We start from the raw sequence: 18,721 nt of genomic DNA on the forward strand, positions 1-18,721 counted from the left end.
TCTAATAATTGTTTCAATGTCATTACCCATACCGAGCCAATGCATTAATGCTCGTGCTCTAGCTTTAGTTCTCTGCATACCCTGATGCAACTCATGAAGCTGGAACAACATATTTCGCCTTTGCGACAAAGGAATAACTATCCTTTCATCCACATAAAGAATACCATCCTCACAACGTAATGAATCCTTCACTGACCAGAATGGAACATTAGGTGGAACATCTCTCAAATATTGTGGCCATCCTTGCCTTATAAGGGTTACTACCACTTGAAGTTGGCAATCTTGACTTGTGGCCTCTTGTACAGTGGTTATTCCCTCTGAATGCATAGCTATGGCATTCACTTCATGCACTACTCTCTCTCTCCTACTGATTCTTTATCACTTACAGGAGGATCCACAATAGCCTGTGATAATGTATCAGCATGATACATATACTTCCCTGTGGTATACACAATATCAAGTTGACATCTCTGAAGCTGTAAAAGCATATGTTGCAAGTGAGCAGAAGCGCCACCAATTGGTTTTTAAAAAATTATTTCCAATGGTTTATGATCGGTTTGAACTAAAATAACCTTGCCAAACACATACTGATGGCATGTTCTCATTGCATACAATACAGCCAATAATTCCTTCTCTCTTTGAGCATAATTTTGTTCTGATGAAGTAAGTGACCTTGAGGCGTAGGACACTGGCTTATTATCTTGAAGCAACCATGCTCCTAGACCATCCTTTGATGTAACTACCTGCACAACTACTGCCTTTGTCATATCAAAATATTGAAGAACAGGTGCCTGACACAACAACTGTTTAATCATTTCAAATGCCTTCTGATGTTCCAGCATTCATTAAAATAACACATTCTTCTTCAATACATTTCTTGATGGTGCAGTAAATTTTGCCTCCCGTGGAATATACTTTGAAAGATATTGCACCAAACCGAAGAATCTAAGAACACCTTGTCTATCCGGAGGAGGTGGTATTTCTCGAATAACCTTTACCTTATCATCATCTGGTTTCACACCTGGTTTCACATCTGGTTTCAGTCACTATATGTCCCATATACTTCACAAAGCCAACCTTAAGTTGAATCTTATCTTTGTTAAATTTGATACTCTTAGCCCTTGCCATTTCCATAACCTAATGCAAAATCTGATCATGCTCCTCTGAAGTTTTTGTGGCTATAATCATATCATCAGCTATCATATACGCTCCTTTTATGTGTCCAAAGGCATCCTCATTTTTCTGTTGAAATACTTCATTGGAAGGTTTAAGTCCAAACGGTAGCTGATGAAAACAATACCTTCTCCAAGCTGTATTAAATGTACACAAATGTGATGAAGCTTCATCTAACTTCACTTGCCAATACCCATCTTCCTCATCCACATTAAAAAAATTCATTCCAGCTAATCTACTCAACACATCATCTATTGTAGGAATGGTATAATGCTGCCTACGCACTGCTTTATTTAAATCACAGGGATCAAGACATATACCTAACTTCCCATTCTTTTTTTCAGTGATAACTAAACTGTTTACCCAGTTTGTAGGTCCCACAACTTTAGATATCAATCCTGCACTTTCCATCTGACATAAGGTCTCTTTTAATCTATCCATTACTGCAAGAGGTACCTTCCTACAACCATGAATAACTGGGGGACCTGATGAATCAACATGTATATGATAAGAACTTTCAAATTCCCCAAGACCTTCAAAAACATCAGAGTACATTGCAAACAATTGTTCCTTTGACAATAATTCAACTGGACATATAACATGAACCTGACAGACCAAATCCAAGGTCTCACAGGCTACCCTGCCCAACAACGAAGAGTTGACATATCTGTTACAAAAAACATAAGTCTGGATTTTCTCTTTGACGTGCACACATCAAGGACAATAGTCCCCAAAGCTTTATTCGTGCTCCACCATAAGCTACAAGCGTGGTATCACTTCTTGTTAATGCTTTCTGGCCTGGCAAAGCATTAAACATTCCAAGTGGCAAAACATTTGCTTTAGCCCTGGTATCCAGTTTGAACTTCACTGAGAGCCCTCTTAAAGTTATATCAACATACCCACCCAGAGGCTTAAGTTACAGCAGAAACAGCCTCATTGTGAGACAACACTCCTATAAACAGACTAAGTGAATCCAAATCATGAACTTGATGTCTTTATTGGCTTATGCTACAACTTATCAAAGTTGCCTTGCACAATTTGGCATAGTGATTTTTCTTTCCACAACTATAACAAAACTTTCCAAACGCTGGATATTTTTGAGGCTTATGTACAATACTGCAGTGAAAACATTTTTTATCTTAGCAAAGTTATGTCTGCCTTCAGAATGTTACCTCCCCTTCCCAAGCACCTGGACTGGAAACTCCCCACAATCCTTATCTTTCACAGGCGCTTTATACAACTGTTTAGAAAAAGTTGCCATTGTTTGCAGCTGATTTGCTTTTACTTTGGTTAGCTGACATATCTCAACTGCTTTCTCAAGAGTAAGGTCAGGTTCCTTTAAAAGTATTTCCTTTAACTTGTCCATTGCACTAAACACAGTTTTATCTCTGACGACATCATTAGTTATAGACCCAAATTCACTGCTGTTAGCTTTGAGTTTAAGCTCGGTCACAAACCGTTCAATAGTATCACCATGTCGCCATAAATGATTCCAAAAAGAGTAACGTTCAAATGTCACATTCTTCCGAGGAGTGCAATATTTCTTGAACAGTTCAAGAACTTCTTCAGTATCTTTTGGCTCCCCATTGGGAAAAACAGACGTAATATACACTGATAGGGCCTTTTCTCCCACACAATTCAGCAAAATAGCCACTTGCCACTTTTTAGAAACATTATCAACACCAGCTGCTGTAAAATACAGATGAAAAGTTTGGTCCCAACGTTTCTACTTTTCAGCCAGGTTACCTTGCAACACAAGTGGAGATCGAAAAAAATCCATGTCCGTCACTTCTGACACCATGTGATGCCATTGTATCAGCTAAGATCACACAAGATACTCATGAAATCACTCAGACGTCCCACGTATTAGGTAAGTAAGTTTACTGGCATCATACAAAAAGGTTCCAAAACAAACTACCACTCCCAAACTCCAAGAATGCCTACAACTGAGAGACTAGAAAACACTAAAACTCTAAATACTTTTCAGCTGTGCTGGAGAAACTGTTTCACTTAAAGAGACATTACAGCACAGTTGAATAAGAGCCCTGTCATTGCTTTGATTGTAGTTCCTCCGTAACCAACAAAGATGGCGGTGGATGGATTGACAGGTAAGGGCGTGAATCATCTTTTGTTTTATAGAGACTCTCTGTTTTTTTAGTAGTAGCTGTGGCTGATGCTGGTTTCTGAAAAAGAGTATTCATCATATCCACAAATCCTTCAATTACTGGAAATGACACACTGGAGATAGAGCTACAATATAAGTGTTACAGTATTTTGTCCTTCGGTTTTGGATCAGCCGAAGACATATCTATTTTGAGCACTCTGGCCATCCAAATCAATTGCTCGGTGTATAAGTGAAAATCATCCATGGGTGATACCTCCCCGGATTCCCCCACTGTCTCTTCTGGTGGAGGCTCTGATGGCGAAGTAGGGCTACATCTCTCCTGGTACTCTGATTCCGACAACTGGAATGCCATTCATGAACTAAAGAACGAATGATGCCTCCTCACAGCTGTTGGTGATGGCTCTCTGGACAAGACATCATGTAATAGTTTTTACCCAAATCAGTCTCGTAACATGGTAGATCAGTGAGATGCCACTCATCAGCTTTATGGTAGTAACGCTCCCTTCGTGAAGACCGTTGAGATGGATGCTTCCTACGAGGAAGTTCTCCTTCATCCTTGGAGGAGAGAGCTGACCTTGACCTAGAATGTAACAAAGGAGACCTAGAACGTGGTGAGGGTGTAGGAAGACGTTAAAGAATTATCTCCTCCAGACTGGAAGAATCTTTGGAAAGGTGTTTAGTCTTCATAGTCCGTTTTCTGGGCAGTTCATCCCCAGATGTCTCCTTGCCAGTTGGATCCAAGTGTTCTGTTGTCAGAACCGGTGTTATAACGGACTCCTTAGACTTCGGGCGTCTAACTCTGTCAGCTCTGATAGAGTCAAGGATCCCTGTTCCGAGGCCGATGGTCGGCTCCAAGCCAATTCCACGTGCCTGGACACTTCAGGTGAGGTCGATGGTGCTTGGCTCTGTGGTGTTTTCAACCCTGATAGGCTGTATCTTGGAACCAAAGGTGGCCTCAGCGTTGTGGGTGATTTTGGATCCAACTGAACGACATCATCAGCCTATGCTGATATCTTTGTCTTAGGTGCGGGTCTCACCACTGTCAGGGCTTTCTCTCGCGCCACTTTAAGTCAACTGGCTCTTTCTCCATGGGCTTTTGTAGTGAAGCCCTGGCAGTGTTTGCAAGTCTGCATACTGTGTTCTTCTCCAAGGCACATCAAGGAGAGGGAGTGCCCATCGGTTTTGTCATTTTAGTGTTGCATGTCACACAACGCTTAAAGAGGGCTTTCTCTGACATTTTCAAGTTCACAGTAGAAGAAGAAATGGCAGTACTACTTAGCTCCCAACGACGAGAAAGAACCTCTCTCCACGGTGGCAAAAGAGGAACTAAGGGTAGCAGGGGGTGCCCCGCCCTCCAAGGGGCCATTTTGGCAGGAAAGTGGCCAAGCAGGTGCAGAGGAGGACTGGGGTGACCAGTGGAGGTAGCTGACTTAAAAAACCTCAGAAATCGGCAGGCCTCTGCATGCGAAATCCCATGTGGTACTGTACAGAGGACTGAAGATGAAATGATGTTTAAACAACCTCTTTTATATTCACATAAAACCGTTCCATATATTTTTCTTCCCAACTGCAGCCTTCGCAGAATTAAATTAATAATACTGCTGAAATTAGCTGAGTGTAAAAAATGGTAATTAATATTTTAATTTGTGCTTACTGAGGGTTCAGAAACAAGACTTCAAAGATCACAGACTGTTTTTCCACTCACCTCTTTTACCTGAAGTTCGAGAAGCACACTGGCTCCATTTGCTTTACTCTCCCCTATTAAAAGATCTCCATCAGCTTTCTTCATAACTCCTGCACAGTATGACAAATGGGATCAAATTAAGATTAATTTTGAAGAAAGTTGCTAGCCTGCAACACTTTCTGCTATATCAGGATCTGCTACAAAGATATTCAGAAAATTATAGCAGAAAGTTAGGAAGGAAAGTAAAATTCAGGTAACAAACAAAAATTGTTTTTACAAGCTCCACATTGCATTTTGCATTTTACTTAACAACAGTACATATAAATTGTAATATTTTTACTTGTTTTCTAAACCTTGCTTTGGATCTTTAATTCAGCTCTTCCTTATGTTACCTTCAACTTTTACCTGTGGAGGACTCTGGTCACAATCAACATTCCTTATATTTCCATTCACACAGAGTTTCAGATGTTCTCTACTTTACCTAGGTTTATACCTTGAGACCACCTTCCCTTTGGGATTTGAATCCCACCTCTAACACCACCTGTGGCATTTCGCCCCACGTGTGACCTATTCTATTGCTGCTTCTCAAAGAGGTTGCCAGGTTCCTAAACCCTCCTGGTGGGAGGGAGGAGGACCTGGCACTTACCTCATATCTTGTGAACATTTGCTGATGTCATTTTCAAAATTGGTCCCAGTGAAGTGTGGGACCATGCCCACAGCTGGCGCAATGTCACTTTGAGACGTGATGACATTGTGCCTCACTGGGAGTGTGCCCAGTGTGTGCTTTCTTGGGTTGCCTGCCAGTGGCAGGTGCTCTCCTGCTGATCACCAGCAATTGGTGGGCAACTGGACAAACCTTCAGGAGAGCCAGCTTGGTGTGAGAGCCAGCTTGGTGTAGTGGTTAAGAGCACGGGACTCTAATCTGGAGAACCGGGTTTGATTCCCTGCTCCTCCACTTGAAGCCAGCTGTGTTACCTTGGGTCAGTCACAGCTTCTAGGAGCTCTCTCAGCCCCACCCACCTCACAGGGTGTTTGTTGTTGTGGGGATAATAATGGCAAAAGGACAGGGGGAATGGTCCCAAACTCCAAGGCAAGGCACACTAAGGGACACGCCAAAAGACCGCTGCTGCAATCCAAAGCTTTATTCACAAATGCTGAGGGTCAAATCAAGAAGACAGGGGAGCGCCCACACTCTCCGGCTGCTCCCGGTGGGAGATTGGCAACGGGTTTGCCTGGCTAAATTGTCCCGTTTCGCAAGGCTCACAGCTTCATCAAAAGCTGCAAATAAATTCTACAATGAAATATACAATACATATGTTGGTTACATCACAAACTGAAAGAAAACAATGTACATTTTATTTTAAACAGTGTAACAAAATTTCAATAAAGATTGCAACAAAACATTACCTTAGTGTAAAGCGTATTTCTTTTACTGAAAAATAACCTGCTGGACAAGAATTTGAGGAAGTTTTCTGGAGCACAGGAAACATCTATCCGGGTAGGAGGCATTAAACACCGTTCTACTTTTGTACCAAGAATAAATGACACTTTCATTGAAACATTCGAACGCTTGGTGTTACTGGATATAGAACGTTTGGAGTCCAGACCACAAAAGGTCTGGCAAAATCTAACAAGAGCCGAACACCAAGCACTTAGGGATCTAGATAAGGATGATTCTGTTACTTTAAAGCCCACCGACAAGGGCGGCGGAGTGGTTGTGTTAAACACGTCAGACTATGTTAAGGAAATAGAACTTCAATTAGGTAACACTCAACATTATTTGCCAATCAGGCAGGATCCCCTTCCTGATATTCAAAGGCTTATCAAGATAGTCTTAGATGAGGCTTTACTGTCGGGGGATGTGTCAGATGCCCTCCACAGAGATCTGGTTAATGATTCTCCACGCACACTAGTCTTTTATGTTTTACCCCAAATCCATAAGAACAAGTTCCCTCCCCCTAGCTGTCCCATTGTCAGTGGGTCTAACTCAGTCTTAGAGCCTTTAGCCTTTTATGTTGATTACATATTACAACCCATAGCACGTAGCACTGACACTTATCTAAAAGATACAACGGAACTGATCAGGTCTATTGAACAACTACACATTCCAGAGGGGGCATCTTTAGTTACTATGGATGTGGAGTCTCTCTACACCTCGATTCCCCATGAAGGTGCAAGAGCAGTAGTGGAGAAAGCACTCCTGTCAAGATCACGACATTCCCCCCACCCACTTCCTACTACAGCTAGTGGATATCATAATTGAGAAAAATTACTTCAGATTCCTGGATCAATTTTACTATCAGTGCAAGGGAGTTGCAACGGGGTGCCCGGCAGCACCTAGCATTGCTGTACTGTTTATGGGCATATTTGGAAAAATCATTTTACTTAAACTCCATGGTCAACCCCTTTTTTGAGGAAATCATCTATTACAAAAGATACTTAGATGATGTGGCCATGATCCTGAAGAGCAGTATACATTTAGTTGCTCTGGGGAACTGGATGAACACGGTAAACCCTAATATTAAGTTCGTGTGGCATCCCATCAACATCAGATCAATTTCTTAGATGTAATTATATACAAGAGGACACCAAATACACTTGGCGTGAAACTTTTCAGGAAACCGACCGACAGATGGGCTTACCTTCACTATACATCCCATCACAATATAAACTTAATCTGGAGCATCCCATTCACTCAGTTTTTACGGGTTAAATGTAATTCCACTGATGTTAAAGATGATCACACAGAGGCGAAGAGAATTCAGGAAGCCTTTATTACAAGGGGCTATCCAATTAACATAGTGACAAAGGCTAGACAGCGTGTTAACAGGACGCCTAGAAGTGCCCTACTAGCACATTCCGCTGAGAAAACTTCAAACAGAATTGCTTGGTCTATTGACTTCTCGCCCTTAGCACTGATGATTGCTAGGATTGTTAGAAAAAACTGGCATGTAATACAGAACATTTCAGGTTGTTTCTTACCTCCTTTGGTTGGTTTCCGCAGAACAAAAACCATTAAAGATATGATAGTACATTCTGACTTTGGAAAAACACGTACCCCTGTGGTGGCAAACAAGCCTTTGGGCCACTTTTCTTGCGGCCATTGTAATATCTGTCCCATGGCTGCTAATGTAGATACATTCTTACATCCCGTGACCAAAGAGAAGTTGCAAACGCGGGACTTCTCTACTTGTAGCACACCAGGGGTGATTTATGGTATCACGTGTACTTGTAACTTCCTATATATTGGCAGTACAACTCGTACAGTGAGGCTCCGTGTACAGGAGCATATGTCTAAAATTAGAAGGGCTGTTACAGATGCACCTTTGACACAGCACTTTATTCAGCATCACAGAAATGAGTGGGAATTTGTCTACACAGTCCTTCAGGTACTAAAACCAAATGGTGGGTAAATAGATCGAAAAGCACTTCTTCGGTTGGAAGCTAAATGGATTTTTAATCTCAGGACAATGGCCCCCAATGGTCTTAACCAGGAGATAGATTTCACCCCATTTCTGGGGTAGCTTTCTAATGCAAAATTGGTCTGGTTTGCCTTTAAATCTGACTCCTTCAGTTACAAATTGGATGTTTGGCAGGCTACTTAACTGCTGCCCGCCCACATAACTGCTGATAAGAGAGGAAATTCTGTTTAACTAAAACTAAGAAGAAACTTGATTCTTGTCCAGCAGGTTATTTTTCAGTAAAAGAAATACGCTTTACACTAAGGTAATGTTTTGTTGCAATCTTTATTGAAATTTTGTTACACTGTTTAAAATAAAATGTACATTGTTTTGTTTCAGTTTGTGATGTAACCAACATATGTATTGCATATTTCATTGTAGAATTTATTTGCGGCTTTTGATGAAGCTGTGAGCCTTGCGAAACGGGACAATTTAGCCAGGCAAACCCGTTGCCAATCTCCCGCCGGGAGCAGCCGGAGAGTGTGGGCGCTCCCATCTTCTTGATTTGACCCTCAGCATTTGTGAATAAAGCTTTGGATTGCAGCAGCGGTCTTTTGGCGTGTCCTTAGTGTGCCTTGCCTTGGAGTGGGGATAATAATGACATACTTTGTAAACCGCTCTGAGTGGGCGTTAACTTGTCCTGAAGGGCGGTATATAAATCAAATGTTGTTGTTGAGATTGCCTGCCACTGGCAGTCAATTGGGAAGCTTATTCCCAAAAGGTTTATTTCCTCCAGATCTATATGTTCAGGATTTTAGCATAAGATAATTTTTGGCTCTATTACTGGATTTGATCATCTGAGAATAGTGCGATATAGTCTAGAGATGAAAAATAACAATTTTAAATTAATATTCATAGTAATGGGGAAACGCTTACTTCATTATTAACTATTAAAACATATTACACTCCTATGAATATATGCATTATTATCCTTGTTTGTCTCCAGTCTACCAACTGGTACCTGTATCAATTTTACATTTTTCCATCAATGTATAAGCTCCTCTTCTACAATAGAGTGTTGCATTGGTATTTTGAAATTCAGATAACAATACAGGTCAGAATGATACCATTGTCCAGTGGTAAGAAATAACAATTCTACCCATTCATATTTGTACATACATTACTGACTATTTCTTATTCAAAATCAAACTAGAAGTGATAAATGATCACTAATAATCTAAATATTAATTCTCAATTCAAAAGGCTGTTACACCACATCAAGACATTTCAAACAAACTAATGAGAGTACTAAGTCTAGCTCTGCTACCTTCTGAGTGTAAATGGAAATCTCCCTATCACCTTACTCCTTCAAAATAAACCTTTTAAGGAAAGCAGTTGCAGCTACCTTTAGAACACACGTCTCACCAGAATTTATTTGGCTTCAAAAGCTGCCCAATTAGGGTAATGACTTTGTAAATCTGATTGTGTTGTTCTTTTATAATGTTTTCTAGAGATTCATATGAAGAAACATTTCTTCTTAATGTCTGAAGGAAAGACCTTTGCAAATCTTTCTAGTCCCCTGAGGCAACGCTTGAAAACCTAAGACCTTGACAAGTTTGCCCAGATTGGTTTCAAAGAGCTCCACTGGAAAAAGCTTTTCTTGGCGCTCATTATCTGATCTGTCTAAAGTTCACCTTTCTCACGGAAATGGGGTGGAGGAGGTGAGAGGAAGATGAAAAGTGTGTTAGATGTTTTTGATTTCTGAAAATCTCAACAAGAGACTTCTGATGCACCAGAGGAAAGGGAAAGCACACCAGAAGAACAGAAGGAAAACATAATTTGGTCAAGCATTCTTTCATTCTAAATAAGACATTCTGCTTTATCATTCTGCACTGCTGAATGTTCCAGGTTCCTTCAAAGGACTGTACATCCTGGGATAATGAATGTACTAGGTATATCTGAACATTTCAATAATTTAATTCTACTGTAAATCAACAAGAATTGAACTACAAGAATGGTCAAAGACCAGCAAAGAAAAGGTTAATTTTTTCAAATCCCCAGATGAAACCAAATTACAGTTCTTTTATTTTCTTAAATATTTTGTTAATTCTGGAAGAACAGAGATGAGGAGTTGGCACATACTTCTTAGAAAAAGTCAGAAATCTTTTCTGGAAAGGGAAAATGTTACCTTTGGTGCTGAATTCATGGTAGATTTTTAAAAACATTTTTATTTTTATGCTCAAACTGCACTGGGGTAGGAATTTATGATGCTTCCAGTCTCAATTTTAAAGTCAACAGTATTGGAAGTCAACAGCATTTGAGTGCATTTAATTAAAAATTAATTTTGTTGTGAACATTATTTAAGTTTTTTTTGCAGTTTGACACTTAGCATTCCACATCAGTGCAATCCTCAATCAGACATACATTTTAATATGAATAAAATATTTAAATGAATAAAAAAGGTATGCTAAAGTTTGATAAAATATTTTTCATATTATTGTTCTTCTAAATGATGCTATATTTTTTTTACAAATAAATTTATTTATTTATTAAATTCTAGGACATACAAAATAAGTTACAAAAAATACAGATCATTTCAGTATGGCTGCTACATGTATTTTCTGGCAACGTTCACTTTTTTCCCAGTGTGTCCCTTGGTGCTATTGTCTGCCATGGGATTACAGTCAGACAGCACTGATGATCAGTACTTCCTTGAGTTGTAGCTTCTATTTTCAGCCACCTAAATTGGCCTTCATAGGTTTCCATTGTGCAAACTGCAAAGGAACTTGTCTTGATAGCAGCTAGAAGTAGTGTGAACTATGCGTTTCTCTTTTCTTCACAGTTCTTTTTTTTTTTTTGGTTCACAAGCAACCTCCTACCAAAAGCAGAATCTGCAGAACAGACTACATCCAAGTGATAATACTATGAAAACATATGAAGAGAAGCCCAGGAGGCCACCTTGCAAATTTCCAATGTGGAAGCCTTCGACCTCTCCGCCCAAGCAGCAGCTATAGTCCTAGTGTAATGAGCTTTACAAACCCTGGGAGCCACTTTACCCTTAACTACATACGCCTCCCTAATACAGTTCCTTAACCACCTCGCTAAGGATCTCTTAGAAGCCATTTGACCCCTCTTAAGACCCCCTAAGAGTACAAACAATCTTTCAGAAGATCTGAAATCTTTGATTTTTCTGAGATAAACCCTAAGTGTTCTTCTTACATCCAATTTATGCAGCCATTGCTCTTTGTCATCGCTGGGTCTAGGGAAAAAAGATGGCCAAGAAACTCCTGGTTTAGATAAAAGTCAGATACCACCTTGTCAAAAATAAAACAAAATGTGAGGAACTTCCTAAAGAACTTTATTTCTGAGGAAACTTTGCAAATGTTCTCTACATCAAGCCTAAAGGCTCCATATGATATCCTGAGCAAAGAATAATTAAACTTTACACTCAGTTTTTCCTGTTTGTAATTAACCTGGCATCAATTCAGAACTAATAAAGACCTCTTCACAAGAGTTCAAGACTCAAATTTGCTCCATGTTCTAAAAAACAAAGCCACTGTTAAAATAGCACAGCTGCTTTGCTGTCTTTTATTAACATTGCAATTCTTTGAATGGAAATGTGATGCTTCCCAAGGTGGTACTATTACACATCTATGTTGTCTTAAAATTCCTCATGTTACCCCTGTTGGAATATTGTTGTCCCCTATATAGAATAGTGCTTTCTAGAACATACTTTCAGTTTATATCTTCTCACTCTGATAATTTCAGCCAAGTTGTTTTAACTGTCATTCCATTTTGAATGGCCGCAATGAGGATTAGGAAGGGGCAAGGATTTGGAGCTCTATTGAACAGAAAAATAAAGAGAAAAATATTGATGTGATGGCAATTGATCCAATCATGTTTGTTCCTGTTGCACTCATTTGCATGTTTTGGAGGTCTATGGTTCAAAATTAACAAGAAATATTCACTTTCTCCACAGTCTGATAAGCTAGCTAGTTCCTGTTTATGTTCATTTAATTAATTACAAACACTGGTGGGAGGATAATCTCAAAAAACACTGGAATATATCAGAAATAAATTGATATTACAAGACTAAAAAAAATATATGTCATTTTCCAATTCCAGTTATTCTACAAGGTAATTCTTTTGAATGAAAACAAAGAGGTAGAAAATGTATATTACCTTGAACATTTTTGTTCTTGGTAAAACTTGGTAAAGCAAGCTCTTCAACCTTTTCTTCCATCACCAATAAGAATTTTACAAGGTAGGAGAGGCATCTCAGTTGATTTATTGTTAAACTGAAGTTTCTCTCTTTTCCAGGATATTCCTCAGAAACTGAAAAAATAGAAAGTTTGAAAAAAATGTATACACATTACATCTTATGAAAGTGACCAAGCCCTCATTGAAATGTGGTAATTATATACAAACTCCTAAATCATCATTATTATTAAAAAATGGATTGCAGTGTATGTAGAACACAAAGGAGAAAGATTATCTAAAATAGTTTTGCCTCTTTTGATTCTATAACCGGTAAAAAAAGGGAGAAAGTGTGTTTTGGGGAATACATGCCCTTTAACTAGAATGAAGTTTTGTTTTAATCCTTTCCAATCAGACCTGGCTTTCTTTTGGAACCAAAATCTAGCTAGTGGTCCTTGCAGATAATGTACATATAAAGACCCAGCAAAGTTCAAAAACTATGGGTATTTTTCAGATTCATGGCACCAGTCCTATGTTAAACAACAAGGATATCTCTTTTCACTGATCATGTTCAAAATCCAAGTCTCTATATGAACCTATTTAGAACAAAGTAGAAGATATTCAGTCTAATTGTTTAAAATTATCATATAAGAATTCAGTGATGATCTCTATCCTAAAACTGCACCTGGATTCCTAATAAATCGACTGATGCAAGTACATCAAAACAGATAAAGTAATGATAGTAGGTAACTTTTTTGATCTAGTTTGTGGGTTGCCTATTCTGGCAGAAGTCAACAACATGGAAGCATGTTTGGAAACTCAAGCGGTAGCTGTAGCTAGTAGTGCTTTTGGTCAGTAATATCTGTATGCCAATTATTATCCACTGCGGAAGATAGTGACCTGCCAATCTGATTCCAGAGTATAGCTGAAAGGCACAGGATGCAGCAACCTTGCCAATACTAAGAAGGTATAGATCTGGTTTCTGTCTGAGAATCTATATATACAGACCTCCAGTCAGAGTAGAAAACAATAAATACGTAAGTTCTATAACCTTATATAAATAAAACCTTCAATAATTTTGAAGAATGACTGCCGCAATACAAGCCAAGAAACTGCTCTTGAAAATGGATCAGAAACTGCAAAAATAGCTTGAGTCCGTACACAGGTTACTGCCAGTACACACAACCTGTGCTTTGCTAGTTATGTCGCATATTAGATTTGTGGCACAAAGTCTGTGCTTCTTACTACTTTTCGAAATACAGTCCTATCTGAGCCTGGTATTCTTGATATCTCCAGCTAGTCTTGCCATTGTCCATTAAGCTCTTGGGGAAAGAGTTATGGCTTCTATCCTTCATGTTAATGAAATTTATGTGAGGAGCAAAGCTTTCTTGGTGGTAGCACCATAGTAATCACTCTCTTCCCAAAGAAGATATTTAGATTATTAAAAAGTAGCATTTTTTGTTTAGAATAACTTTTTCAAGTTATGCCTTTAATTGCTTTGAGATTCCATGCTAATAAATTTTAGGAGTAATAAAATATCAGTACCATTTTTATTTTGACTAGAGGCAGTTCTTCCTACATACAGCTGATAAAAAGGAAAAATGGCACACAACTGTATAAAGACCATTGCTGTCTGATAAGCAATTCAAAGTTTCCTCAAAAAGTAAAAGCCTCAATACCTGATTCCCAGTCATGTTTAACTGGAACTTTAATCGAGCACTATGGGGTAGGCACATTGGCATTCTCTGTTATCTCCATTATCTGTAAAGAAAGCAATTTGAAAACTACAAAGGGCTTTATTATCTGGCAATGTACTAGATTGCCAATTTATTCTCTGTCTTCCACCTTTTAGACTGCTGTTGCCCTGTCCCATCACTGGAGTACTGGACTGACCCTCCTCAACAACAACGTTTCCTAGATTCTGCCTTGGCCTTCTGTAAAATATGTTCCAGTTCTCACTCCATACTCTATTCCCTCTCCTGCTGAGACTCATAACTCCACCTACCTGATCACTCAGCTGCCCTCACTCCAGTGTTAACTAGAGATGGGCACGAACCAGAAAAAAACCGAACCATGTGGTTCATGGTTCGTCAAGTTTCATGAACCACGAACTTTCATGAACCTGCCCCTGGTATGCGAACCGGTTTGTTCGATAACACTAAGCTCTTGAATAGGGTTGGATTCAGATTTTTTTATACTGTTCACTAGTAATGCACATAGAAGACTGATACTATTTTATAAACTGATTGTAACCTAATCTAGGATCCAAATTCTAAATTGCAGTGGAAAAAATATAAAACTGCATAGTAACCTATTTCTTGCCACCTATCACATTTTTTATTGTTGTAAATAGTGAGGCTCTTTAAACTCCCATGAATAACAGCTGAGGTTTTAGAAGACAAGACGGAATCACACTAATCTACTTGCAAGACTGCACAAAAGTTACATTATTTAAAGATAAAGGTAGGAGGAGTACAGCATCATGTCTAGCCCTCCCCCTTTTAAGTAGGAAGTCTGCTCACCTACAAGAGGCATATGCATCTGCGAACACTCAATATCCAGCCCTTTAAACTACAAAAGCATGCCCACTAAGTGCACTATTGATAAAGGAAGGAACAGCTTTTGCACTAACTCTGAAGAAGGGATATTTGAATAATTCTGTCAGCTGTTGAGAAAGAAGTCCTATCCAACTGTATTAAAAGTGGGTTAGAATGAGAAAATTGAAGATTTGAATCCACTTACCGTGAAACTTCCTTTCTCAGTGGTCTGGGAGTGGGACCGTCCCTACAATGGGAAGTAGCTCCTCCTCTCCAGTGCAGGGTCAGTCGACTCGAATGATCCTGGAAGGGGAGGGGCTCTCCCACGGCTCACCAGTTCTTTTCCAAGCCTTGTGTACCTGTGAGTTGTCTTGCCCTGTACAGATAACTTTCCCTCCACTTTCCTGTCAACAACTCAAAACTTGATAACAACATAACTGACAAAATGAGAATTATTCAGATCACCTCATCTTCTACTTTTCTTCTAACTACACAAGAAAACCTTGAATATTGTTACAATTGTTTATAATACTGTTTATACCATAAAACCGAAACGGCAGCACACCTCCTCCTTCTGAAGGGCGGGTAGGACTGTCCCATTCCTGGACCACTGAGAAAGTGGATTTAAATCTTCCATTCTCCGGTGGTCCAAAGGGAGTGGTCCAGTCCTTACAATGGGACATACAAAAGCAGTGTGCCCCAGGGAGGGTTACTCAACTGCCAGATTCAGAGGGTGTGTTGCAGTATTCGTCTCCCAAAGGAGGCCTCGGCTGAGGCTATCTTGTCTATTTTGTAATGTCTAGTGAACGAATGTACTGATCTCCAAGCAGCTGCCCTACATACCATCTCCAGAGAGGGGAAGGATCTATATACGGCTGAAGTAGCTGCCCCTCTAAGAGAGTGGGCTATAATCCCTCCAGGGGGATCCAATCCCCTGGCCTTATAGGCCACTAAGATACATCCCCTGATCTATCTGCTAAGTGTAGAAGTGGATACTCTATTGCCCAGGGAAGACTTTCTGAAGGAAACAAACATGGATTCCGACTTACGGAACTGTCGAGTTCTGTCTATATAGAAACTTAGAGCTTTGCGTACATTTAGGCAGTGCCACTCCCTCTCTTTCCTGTGCTTGGGATTCAAACAGAAAGAAGGTAGATTAACTTCTGCTCCTCTATGAAAAGTGGAATTGACTTTAGGAATAAAATTAGGGTCTGGTCTTAACACCACTCTGTCATTGTGAAAAATGCAGAGCTCCCTATCCACCGACAGGGCATTTATCTCAGATACTCTTCTCGCTGAAGTAATTCCCACTAAGAACAGGGTCTTAAATATCAGTTCTTTTAGGGGGCACATCACCATGGGTTCAAAAGGCTCCTTTGTTAGCGCCCTTAAGACTAAATTAAGATTCCATGTAGGAAATCTGTGCACCTGCGGTGGATTGAGCATGTTGTCCCTCTAATAAATCTTTTAATGTGTGGGTATTGGGTGAGAGATCTACCATTCCCACTCCCTCTAACTGCCGAAATGGCTGCCACTTGTCATCTTAAGGTGCTAGTGCTTAAGCCCTTGCTAAGTCCTTCCTGTAGGAACTGTAGAATCTCACTAACTGCAACTGTCAGTGGGTCCTTCTGTCTGTCCCTACACCATCCTTGGAAAACCTGCCAGGTGTTGTTATAACTTTTGCTTGTGGACTGCTTTCTTGAGGCTAGAAGAGTGGATATCACCGCCTCTGTATAACCTAAACTCCTGTTGGTCGTGCTCAATTTCCAAGCAGTTTAGTACCTCTGCGTGAGGATGAAGCAGAGCCCCTTGTCTCAGAAGATCCTTCATGACAGGAAGACGCCACGGCTCTGCCGTCGACAGCCTCAGCAGGTCTTGAAACTATGTTCTTCGAGGCCAATGAGGAGCTATGAGTATTACCTCCGCCTGCTGTTCTATTATTTTCAGTATCACCTTGTGAATTAGCTGTATTGGTGGGAACGCATAAAGTAACTGCTGGGGCCAGTCGCAGTTCAAAGCGTCCATGTCTATGGCCTGAGGTTCCCTTCTTCTGGACACGAACCTTTGAAGCTGGCAATTTTGGCCGGTCACAAATAGATTGATGAGTGGTGTACTGAATCTGTTGCAGATCCATCAGAACACTTGTGTGTTCAGCATCCATTCTGAGTGATCTACTTTTCCTCTGCTCAGTTGGTCTGCCAAAACATTGTTTTGTCCTGCCACATGTTTTGCTTTTAAGGACTGGATGTTGGCTTCTGCCCATTTCATGGCGGCACTGGCCTCCTTGTGTAAGTACTTGAATCTGGTCCCCCCTTCTCTGTTTAGATACGCTTTCACCATCATGTTGTCTGTCTGAACTAGCACATGAGTGTTCAAAAGGCGAGTCCTGAACTGCAGTAGTCCCCTTCTGACCACCCTCAGCTCTAGCAAGTTCATGCTTCTGGATTTTTCCTCTTCCAACCAAGTGCCTTGGGCCATCCTGCCTAGCGAGTAGGCTCCCCAGCCCCAACGACTGGCATCTGTGGTTATCACCACTCTTCTTGGTTCTCGTAGAGGAACTCCTGACTGGAACCTGCAAGGGTCCAACCACCACTCGATCTCCTGAATAAGACCTCTTGGTATCTTTAGCAGAATGTGTCTCCTGCGAGCAATTTCCTTCTGGTAAGGAAGAAAGAACCATTGGAGTGGGTGTGTATGGAATCTCGCCCACTGAACTTCGTCCTGACACAAGACCAGCATCCCTGTGAGTTGAGCCAGAAACATCACATCCTGTGTTTGTTGTTTCAGAAGTTGTGAAATCAAGGTTTGTATCTTGGCCTGTCTCTCCGGAGATAAGAACATTCTGTCCTCCGCTGTATCTTTTATCACCCCCAGATGAGCGATTCTCTGAGTTGGTACCAGACTGCTCTTTTTCGTGTTGATTATGAAGCCATACTCCTTCAGACATTCTGACATTCCTTTCACCGCCTCCGCTCCCAGTTGCAGAATATCGTCGAGATATGGAAACAACGACACCCCCTGCAGAGAAGTGCCATCAGCATTACCAGAACCTTGGTAAAGACTCTGGGAGACGATCTGAGGCCGAAGGGGAGTGCTCGAAACTGAAAATGTTCGCCATTGTAAGCAAAGCTGAGAAAACTCCGATGAGACTCCTTTATCGGGATGTGCAACTATGCCTCCAACAGGTCGATGGATGCAAAGAAATCCCCTTTTTGAATGGTGGACACAATGGATCATAGACTCTCCATCTGGAATTTGCGTGTCTTGATGTGCCTGTTCAGCCATCGAAGATCTAGTATGCCTCTGGCCTCTCTGTTCTTCTTTGGCACTATGAAGAACACAGAATAAACACCTTGGTTCTGGTAATCTGAAGGAACAGGTTCTATTGCACCTATGTCGAGTAAGTGTCTGATTGCTTTAAGTGGCAAGAGATGTTTTTGACTTGATATGCTCCTGGACACTAGGAGGACCCATCTCGGTGGGACCGTCTTGAATGCCAAAGAGTATCCACTTGTTACAATGTCCAGAACTCATCTGTCGGAGACTGTTTGATGCCATACCTGAGCAAACCTTTGTAACCTGCCCCCTTTGTTAAATGTCTCCT

General features: G+C 40.5%; 1 protein-coding gene across 1 annotated transcript in view; it reads right to left on the bottom strand.

The window, feature by feature from the left end:
* KIAA0825 (KIAA0825 ortholog) overlaps positions 1-18,721 on the bottom strand; it is a 514,789-nt gene that overhangs the window by 392,736 nt on the left and 103,332 nt on the right. Inside the window, exons 5-6 of the mRNA XM_054987566.1 lie at positions 12,566-12,718; positions 5,004-5,092 (exon numbers count right to left, since the gene is read on the bottom strand). Coding sequence (XP_054843541.1) covers positions 5,004-5,092; positions 12,566-12,718 — 242 coding nt within the window. The remainder of the gene's footprint in view (positions 1-5,003; positions 5,093-12,565; positions 12,719-18,721) is intronic.

Source organism: Eublepharis macularius, chromosome 8 (assembly GCF_028583425.1).
Source record: "Eublepharis macularius isolate TG4126 chromosome 8, MPM_Emac_v1.0, whole genome shotgun sequence".
In the NCBI taxonomy this organism is placed as follows: domain Eukaryota; kingdom Metazoa; phylum Chordata; class Lepidosauria; order Squamata; family Eublepharidae; genus Eublepharis; species Eublepharis macularius.